The 10,540-nt window shown below is 26.9% G+C and overlaps 1 protein-coding gene across 1 annotated transcript in view; it reads left to right on the top strand.

Annotated features, from left to right (window-relative positions):
- Positions 1-4,598: 4,598 nt before the first annotated feature.
- Positions 4,599-10,540, top strand: part of Phum_PHUM135650 (Growth/differentiation factor 8 precursor, putative) — a gene marked incomplete at both ends in the record, with an annotated part of 8,725 nt that continues 2,783 nt past the window's right edge. The window contains 3 exons of the mRNA XM_002424497.1: positions 4,599-4,735; positions 4,904-5,605; positions 5,862-6,049. Coding sequence (XP_002424542.1) covers positions 4,599-4,735; positions 4,904-5,605; positions 5,862-6,049 — 1,027 coding nt within the window. The remainder of the gene's footprint in view (positions 4,736-4,903; positions 5,606-5,861; positions 6,050-10,540) is intronic.

Below are 10,540 nucleotides of genomic sequence, written 5' to 3' on the forward strand. Positions count from 1 at the left end.
TTTTTTTTAATAAAAAATATAACGGCGCGACTTTAAACTTTGACAAACTTTTTTTTAAAAAAATAATTCGCGTATGAAATTATTATTATTATTATTTTAACGCCGGAAATGCAACAACAACAACAACAACCGTCCGATTTATATATTTTATATATAAAGTTAACATTTATCATTGTTTAAAAAAAAAGTTTAAAACTTATAAACAAATATATTCACGTCGGTCGGATGTTAAAAAATTTTTCCCATTGAAAAAAAAAACTATTATTATTATTATCATTATCATTATTATTATTATTGTTAATAAATATTAGTTCGTTAAAGTAAAATAATTAAATTATATTTTATTATTAACGCAATGTCGAAATTTTTCGAGCGTGAAAAATAAGTAAAGTTTTATAAAATAAATAAATAAATAAATAAAAGGGATGCAACGTAAAAACAAAAAAAAAAGAGAAAGAAAAAGAGAGAGAGAGAGAGAGAGAGAGAGGAAGAGAGGAAGAGAGAAAGAAAGAAAGAGAATAAGATGGTTGATAAAAAAAAAAAATAAAATGAAAACGAATGAAACAAGGGATGATGATGATGATTATTATTATTATTATTATTATTATTAGGATGAGATGAAGGGAGAAGAAAAACACAAAAAAAAAAAAAAAACGGGGGTATAAAAATAAACGAATGAAAGAGAGAGAGAGAAAGATAAAAACCTAAATAAAAGGTTGAAAAACCGCATTAAACAAGAGAGAAAGAGAGAGAGAGAGAGAAGGTTGATTTTTTTTTTATTAAAAGAGCGAAAAAAGGAAAGAAAGAAAAAAAGAGTGAGAGAGAGAGAGAGAGAGAGAAGGAAATAGGACGAGACGAGGCACGGATTTAAAAAAAAGAATGACTGAGAGAGTGAGTGAGAGAGAGAGGAGAGAGAGAGAAGAGAGAGAGAGAGAGGGAAAAAGTGCATTTATTTATTTATTTTTTTTATAAAAATATAAAAGTGTACATAGTTTGTTTTACAACGTAACCGGGGTTTTTCTACAACACCAGATACTGTTGTAACTCCTTAGGATTTTTTAGTGTAATCTATACGCTTATAAGTGCAACGGATTATACCGACAATATATATCTATTAATATTATTACATTTTATTATTATTATTATTATTATCATCATCATAATCGTCGTCATCGTCATCATCGTTACAATAACTATTATTTATTTATTTATTTATTTATTTAGTTTTTTTTTTTTTTTTTTTTTTTTTTTTTAGTTTTTCCGTTTGTTTAAATTTTTCTTTTTTTTCAAATGAATCGTGAGAAAATTTTTTAAAGGTAAAAAAAAATTCTTTTTTAATTTTCTTATAATTTTTCATTCGCTTTTTATTTTTCCGGTAAAAAAAAAAATAAAAGTTTTTCTTAAAAAGTTTTAATTTAATATTTACGGGGGGCGGAAAAACAAAAAAAAAAAAAAAGTGTCGTTAAAACACGGTGAAAAACTTTAAAAAAAATTTTCCCGCCGTTATTTTCACACGACTTAACGTTCATTTATTAATTTATTAATTTAAAAAAAAAAAAGTGAATTGTTATTATTATCATTATTAAATAATAATAATAAATAAAATTAACCAATGGGAAAAAGTTAATAAAAATTAACGGAAAAAAAAAATTAACGAATTTAAAAATTCGTCGGTCGGAACGAAAAAATTTCAATTTCAATTTAATTAATTAAATTAAATCGTAAGTAATTTATCGATATTATTATTATTATTTATTTATTTATTTATTTAAAAAATCGATCGATAAATTTGTTTGTTTTAAATAAATAAATAAATCGATCGATTTTTTTTTTTTTTTTTAAATTTAACGATTTTTATTTTAAATTTAAAATTTTGTTGTTGTTGTTGTTTATAATCGTTCGATATATCGAATTATAATAATACGATATAATCGAATTTATTCGATTTTTCCGTAATATAAAAAAGAAACCGAAAAAAAAATAAATTGAGGTGATTTTACGGTGAATCCCCCAAAAGAAAAAAAAAAATTAAAGGAAACACCTGTTTTTAATTGGGGAGCCTCGAGGGGGTGTGCAACCGATTTTTCTTTTTTTCTTTTCTTTTTTTTTTTATTAATAATTTTGCGAAAATTAATGGCATCATCGATAATCATCCCCCCTTTTTTTCATATAATTTGATATTTAAGGACCGAAATCAGGAAAGAGAAAAAGAAAAAAGTCATTAACGGAAAACATAAAATAATTTCTCTTCCTTTCGATTATTTTTTTTAAACTTTACCTATTATTATTATTATTAATATTATTTAATTTTGGTACGTACGCCATTTTTTTTATTATTATTATTCATTATGATTATCCGTGATTTAACCGAAAACAAGCAAACAAACGGTTAATAACGGACGTTCGTTCGCGTTTGTCGAGTTAATAATAATTTACTTATTAACTATAAGTTTTATTATTATTATTATTATTATTACAATTCTTATCCAATCGCCATTTTGATTAACGAATTATGAAATTTTTAAATGACGGTGACGAGTACAATAATAATAAAAATAATAATAATAATAATAATAATAATAATAAATGGTATTAATTACATAAGTGATTTTCTTTTCTCTTTCTCTCGTTATTCTTACAATAGATTTTTTTATTTTTATTTTCGCGTTTATCATTATTATTATTATCATTATAACTATTATTATTATTATTATTATTATTATTATTATAGCGTGTAATAGTTTTTATGTGGGCATAATTAAACGTTGTAGTATCGAATGCGCGCACACACACACATTTATGTATCTATAAGGTTGATATAAAGACAAAATATGACCCCGGAGGGTGTTTCCTTCTCGATATTTATGTAATCGACATGTAACAACCACAACAACAACAACAACAACAACAAACACAACAACAACATTTCTTCTTTTTGTTTAAATGTTTTTTTAAAAAAACGGTACCTTTTCATATACGATTTTATACTTAAATTTTAAAAAAAATTTTCGTTTGTTTTTATGAAAACTTTTTACCGGAAGTTTAAACAAAAAAATCTGATTTTTATCAAATTCGTCAAAATAATTTTTTTTAAAAAACGAAATTATTATTATTATTATTATTATTATTATTATTATTATTATTATTATTATTATTATCATTACTATTATTAATTAAATGAGAGGGGGAACAAATAAAATCTAGCCTTAATTTTTTAAATTAACTTTTACGTAAAAATAAATAAATAAATAAACGAGGTTAAATATTATTATTAAACAAAACCGGAAACACTTGAATTATTTTCCAACCTAATTTTTTTTTCGTTGAAAATTTTAACAAAAAAAAATTTTCCTCGTTTATAAAAATTAATAAGAATTCTAACAAAAGTGCCCCCCAATGCCTCCTTTTTCTCCGCCTCCTCCTCCTCTCCTTTTTTTAAATGTAACAAAAATAATAATAATAATAATAATAATAATGATAATAATAATGAATCCGTATAAAAAATTACGTTTTTTTTATTCATTTATTTATTATTAATAATTTTTAATTACTTCCTGTTGTTATTATTATTATTATTATTAAATATTTCACGTTTATTCGTGCGCGTTTTTTTTTTTTTATCGTTTCGTTTCTTTTTTTTCGAATAATAATAATAATAATTCGTAATACATAAATAAATAAATAAAATAAAAATGGAAAAATATTTATAACTCGTTTGAAAATCAAAAATTTTATTTTATTTTTTATTTATTAACCTATCTATTTTTCCATGCCGATGATTTAATTTCAACTTGAACATTATTATTATTATTATTATTATTATTATTATTATTATTATCATTTAATTCTATTAAAAATTTTCCTTCTTCATCATCTTTTATCATTTAATAATTATCATCATCATCATCTTAACGTTTTTTCCTCATGTAAATCAATCGTACTACTTTGTTTATCACCGTGCCGTAAAAAAAAAAAAAATTCGACAAATCCAACCCACAACAACAACAACCAACAAACAAACAATCGTACAATCGTTTTCAATCTCTCTCTCTCTCTTTCTCTCGAGAGTCATTTATCGTAATAATAATAATAATAATAATAATAATAATTGTAAATCCTCCTTGAATTTATTTTAAGTAAATTATTTATATTCGAAAGTTTTTTGTTTTTGTTTTTTTTTTTTTTTTCCGAAAGTTGGGGAGTAGGGAAAAAGGTGATAGGGGGGCAGGATGGGGGGGGAATGTTTCGTTTATGACCGTTTAAAAGCTTTTCGTGAAAATTTAGCATTTTAATTAAAATCAGCATTTTAACTGATGAAAACAATTTTATTTTATTTTATTACACGTTGAAATATTTTATAGAGTTTAACTAATCTCAAACTTTTGTGGTTGAATGAATAATTATTTATTTATTTATTTATTTATTTTTTTTCTATTTTCAGAATTGACGAAAAATAAAAAAGTTTTATTAAATACCAAAGAGAATAGTATAATAATAATAATAAATAAATAAAAATGAAATCATCGGAAGAAAAGGAAAAATTACCGAATATCGAATAATTAATAATAAATAAATAAAAAAATAATAATAAAAAAAAAATGGAGGAATCCACGAACGATAAAAATTATTTTTTTAAAAGAACAACAACAACGACAACGGCAACGACAACCACAACAACCAAGACAACAACAACAACAACAACGTGCACGAAACGGATAAAAACTAAACTCGAATCGTTCGTGCCTTTATTAAAAAAAATATTTAACATAAGATATTTTAAAATCTGCAATCGTATAATATTTTTATTTATTGTGTTTTCGTTCCTAACTAACCCGGTGATCGGTGATATAGTGCAAGATAATAATAATAATAATAATAATAATAATGATAATGATAATAATAGTATCAACTCGAAGATATTAGTGAACAACAACCAAAGTGTAGACATCGGAAAGAAATTATTTAGCAATAAAAGTGACATTTTTTATAATATAACAACAACAACCACGACAACCGCGACAACCACGACTGGGAATAATGTAAATACGCGTAATAATCCTGTCGTCGGTAAAAACATATGTTTAAAAGAACATAGAATCAAAGAAAGAGATTTAAGAGATGATGATGGTGGTAGTAGTAGTAGTACTAGTAGTAGTAGCAGTAGTAGCAGTAGTAGTTATAGACTTAAGAGAAGAAAAGACAGAAATATCGGCGAAAGGGAAAAAAGACTTGGATTAAATCATAATAATAATAATAATGATGATGATGATGATGATGATGATGATGATGACGATAATGAGAACGAAGACTCGAAAAAAAAAATCGTCGTAGGAGCAGGACCTGTAAGCGAATGCAGTTCTTGCGCAAGGGAAAGACTTCGTAGTAAATCACTCGAAGCAATTAAAGATTCGATCCTGTCGAAATTGGGTATGTCACAACCGCCGAACGTGACGGAAAGGCGGAAACCTAAAATTGCCGATCACATGCTTATGGCTTTACTTAGGAAAAGGCATTCTCATCACGGTTCGAGCGGATTATATTGGATAGTACAGGATGACGATTTCGAACAAATGCAGGGAGACGAGCCCTACGATTCTCGTTATAGGTATATTTAATGAAAGAATCATGTTTTTTATAATAATAATAATAATAATAATAATCCCACAAATTTCTCCCTCGCATGATCCCTCCTATTATCATTAGTACTTTTCACGATACTTTTAACCACGACATTATTGATATAGGGTAATACCTAAACCAGAGGATGGTTTATGTTATTTTTCTTATATAAAATACCTTAGTTATGTAAATAATAATAATAATAATAAAAACCTGATTCTTTCATTTGATATCGTTTTCAGTGGTGATAAAGTGAGTAGCAAAAACAGCGATTCTAGTAATAAGAGTAATTTTCTACGATCTCGTGGCGGCAACGCAAGTGATAATAAGTATAGTGATTCAAGTGAGTTCCAGGAGGGAGAAGTTTTAATGGAAGAAGAAGACGATTACCACGTACGAACGGAAAGAATCGTCGCTTTTTCACAACCACGTAAGTTTTCCCAGTTTTTTTTTTTCTTTTCTTCCTATATATAAACAGCATTCGATTACTTAATTCGCACGAGGTTAAATAACAAATTTTTTTTTTAAAAAAATGGAATCCATTTTCCATGAAAAATATGATTCTCCCCCCCCCCCTCCTCCCGTGGTCGTAATCGTATTGTCGTATGTGAGGGGAAACCGTCGGAAAATTTTTTTTTTTTTAACGCGTTTATGATCATTGTGAGTTTTTTATACATCAAATCCCTCCCTCTCCCTCTCTCTCTCTCGTACTGGCTCTCTCTCTCTCTCTCTCTCGTGAAGATTTTTTAATAATAATTATTTTAATTATGTATGCATTTAAAATGTAAAACCTCGAAGGCATCATCACAACAAAATTATCGATAAAAATGAATTTTTTTTTTTTCCTGTTCTAATTCGCTCATTAATTTTTTTTTTTTTTTTTTTTACTCTCGTACCTGTTTTTCTTTTTTTTTTTTTTTAACTGATTCTATTTAAAATTTTTTTTTTTTTTCGTTTTAATATAAAGCAGAAGATGTTTTTGAAAAAGAACGAGGTCATGATCGTAAAAATTTCCTTTAAAAAAAAAAAAAAAAATTTAATTTATTTGTGGCCAAAATAATTAAACGAATGACGTTTGTTAATGAAAAAACAAACAAACAAACAAAACAGAAAATTATTAATTACGAAAGCTTTTGGTTGTTAAAGGGCAACACCCACACTTTCATTTTTCGTTTTTTACATAAATAATAATAATAATAATATTTAAAAAATATCGATAGAAAGAAAATTTTTTTTCGATTTGATGACGTCAGTAAAAAAAAAACAAAGTCTTAATATGTAATATCTTGTCCGAGTTTATTATTATTATTATTCGTTGCCATTTTTTTTTTTTTTATACAAACAAACAACAAACAAAAAGTTTTTGTTATTATTATTATTATTTTTTCCCTAATCAATAAGCCTAACAAAAAAAATATAATGACGTCGTGACGGTTTTTGTTTTTTTTTTTTTGAACGGAAGTTTTGCTGCTTTTTTAAATCAAATTGAATATTTGCCAAAAGTGAGAGAGAGAGAGAGAGAGACAAACAATCTGACAACTGGCTAAAGTTAAAGAGAGAGAGAGAGAGAGAGAGAAAGAAAATTAACTTTAAAAAAACTATTTATTCATCCTCAGGCATTTTGTTTTTTTTGGCACAACGAAAAAAAAAAAAAAATTCTGTTGCAAAAAAAATTTTTTTTTTTTTGGAAAGATGCGGTCACCGCGTAGGGGAAGAAAATAAAAACAAAACTGAAAAGTTTTTTTTTTTTTTTTTTTTATACTTTAAGACATATTTTCTTTTTATTTATGTTGTTACTCTATGGTTTTCGAATAAGGCGGAAGTACGAACGGAAACCCTAAAAAAATTTCGATCCTTGTTGGATTTTTTCTCTTTCTCTCTCTCTCTCTCTCTCTCTCTCTCTCTCGGTATATTAAATAAAATTTATTTAATTGGAATTTAAAAAATTTAAATGAACCTTTTTTTTTTATTTAAAAACGAAAAAGGTCAATGAGTTGATTTAACCAAAAAAAAAAAAAAAAATTTATTTAAGATGGTTTTAGGCTTTTACATCAAGTCACCAAACCTGATCTTAACTGTTTTCTATTTTCGGGGAAAAAAAAAAAAAAAAATTCTTTTTTTTCTAATTTATAGCAATTAATGAAGTTTCTAAAAATAGAAGAAGAAAAAAAAAAGAAAAAAAATTATGTTATTTTTATACCATTTATTTCAGGTTGCCAGATGTTTTAGGTACATGACTTGATAATAGAATTAAAAAGGGTTTTTTTTAAATAAAGTTTATATATATATATATATATAAAAACTGGCCTAATTCTAACAAAAAAAAAAAAATCAAGTTTTAAAATCGTTCTTTTTCTCTCTCTCTCTCTGTGAATATGTATCTCTGGATGAAAAAAAAATCAAAAGAGAGAGAGAGATGAAACAAGGAAAGAAAGAGAGAAAAAAAGAGAGAGAGAGAAAATAAATTTCCTTAAAGGGTTTTTTTTTTTTTTTTTTTTTTTTTACAAAAAAATTATAATCAATTAAATTCAGGTAGCATTTTTTAATTTTTTATTCAGGGGCTGAAACTGTACCTGATTTAAAAAAAAGAAAGAAAGAAAAAAAAACTTATCACGTGGTTGTTTTGAATAAGTTGTAATTTTTTAATGTTAGAGTTTAAGTTTTTTAAAAATTTGGTTTTTTTTTTTTTTTTTAGGGAATTGATTTTACTTATAAATATGTGTACGAATGATTTTTATTTGATTCGTTATACTCACACAACAAACACACATACACACACACACACTCAAACTACCGCAATAAACACACACAAACATACCCAAACTATCACAACAAACATACTCAAACTACCACAACACACACATCACTCACATCACAAGACTCACAGCCAAAACACACACAACACACACACACACACACACACATATATCACAAAACACCACAAAAAACACATAAACACACACACACACACTCAAACCACCGCAACACACATACCCAAACTACCACAACAAACACACTCAAACCATCACAACACAAAACACAACACACACACACACACTCAAATTACCACATCACACTCGGTCAAAACACCACAACATACACACACAACACACACAGTAAAAGCACATACACTCAAAACACACAACACACACACACACACATACATCACAAAACACCACAAAAAACGCATACACACACACATTTACCCAAATTACCACAACAAACACACTCAAACCACCACAACACACACATCACAAAACGCACAACACACACACACACACACACGCGCGCATACACACACATAGATTCAGACACACAAAAAATTTAAATGAGTAAATTATAATTACAGTAGTAATGAGAAATAAGGAAAAAATATTTTTAATGGCGGTTCATTCGATTGATTTAATTTTTCATACAAAAAAATTAAATTTAAAATCCGCTACGTTAACGTTATCATTCACGTTTAAAGTCATCGTTACGCCGCGTAAAAAATTTCTCTTTTTAAATACGACAAACAACCACAATCCATTTCCGTTTTAAAATCAAATAAGGTGCGTTTTTTTTTTTTTTTTTTACACCATCTCTCCCTTCCGGTTTTTTATTTTTATTTTTCAAGTGTTATTTTTTTGTAATTTATCTTTCTCTCTCTCTCTCTCTCTCTCTCTCTCTCTTTACGAATTATATACGGTGCGTTAAATGCAATGGTTAATCAAAAGAAACCCTTGAATTGTTTTTTTCTTTTTCTTCCCCTCTTGTTTACTTTTGTCAAAAAAATAATAATAAGGAAATGCAAAACTGTCGGTGGCGGTAGAATATCATATAGGTAAATGAGATTCGTGTCAAAAGGTCAAATTCGCGTGGCATTAACACAACCTTGAGGGCAAATATAAGGGTGCCAACATTATTTTTAGTGGGAAAGGCCACGATAAGTCAAAAACATATCCGCGACTCTGAATTAATTTTTTTACCTGATCTTTTTTCTCTCTCTCTCTCTCTCGGGGGGTTTTTTTTTTTTTCTCATCTTCTTCATCATCATCATCATCTTCTTCTTCTTCTTTTGGACGAATTTACCACCTGGCTTCTTTTTTTTTTTTTTTAAAGTTATTAAAAAGGTGAGATTGAATTTATCATCCGGAAGGAAATGTTTTTTGAGAGATATCAAAAAAAAAAAAAAAAAAAAAAGATAAAAAATGATTTAAATCTTTGTTGAAGGGTTCACCTTTAAAAAAAAAAAAAACTAACATGGCGGAATGAGAGAGAAAGAGAGAGAGAGAGAGAGAAAAATTTCAGGGTTGATGAGAAGAGAAGAGTTTTTAATGAGTTTTCGAGGCTATGTGAATTTACATATGAGTTTTTTTTAACCAAATGAACAATTACAATAGTTAAAGTAAAAGTTTTCAGTGCCGTAGTTAGTCAGTTTTAAATTTCCCGCCAAAAAAAAAAATTAAATTCAATTTTTCCGGACACGTGCGTCGTGGTCGTCATCGCGGTCGTCATACCTTTTTTTTAGTCTTTTGTTATTATCATAAGTTATGCATGCCTAAGATGTTGAACCTAAGATGGAAACGCAGCAAAGAAAGAAAGAAAAAGAAAATTCTAAAATTTCATTTTGAAATATTAGCAATAATGTTATGGAAAAGAGGTAGAGAGAGAGAGAGAGAGAGAGTAATGCGAACGGCGTCTTTTGAAATGGCGGGAATTTTTTTCCACCGTGTTAATTTAGTTAATAAGGGATTATCACGTTTAGGAATTTATATTGGGTTTCATTTATTTATTTATTAATTTGAATCGTTTCTCTCTCTCTCTCTCTCTCTCTTTTTTCGTGTCTGAATACTTTTATGTTTGCAACCCCATTACATGATTCCTTTTCAAGTCATGCACCTAAAAATTATTATTATTATAACCGGGATTTTGTGACGTT

This window comes from Pediculus humanus, genomic scaffold (assembly GCF_000006295.1).
Source record: "Pediculus humanus corporis 1103172107480 genomic scaffold, whole genome shotgun sequence".
NCBI lineage: Eukaryota > Metazoa > Arthropoda > Insecta > Psocodea > Pediculidae > Pediculus > Pediculus humanus.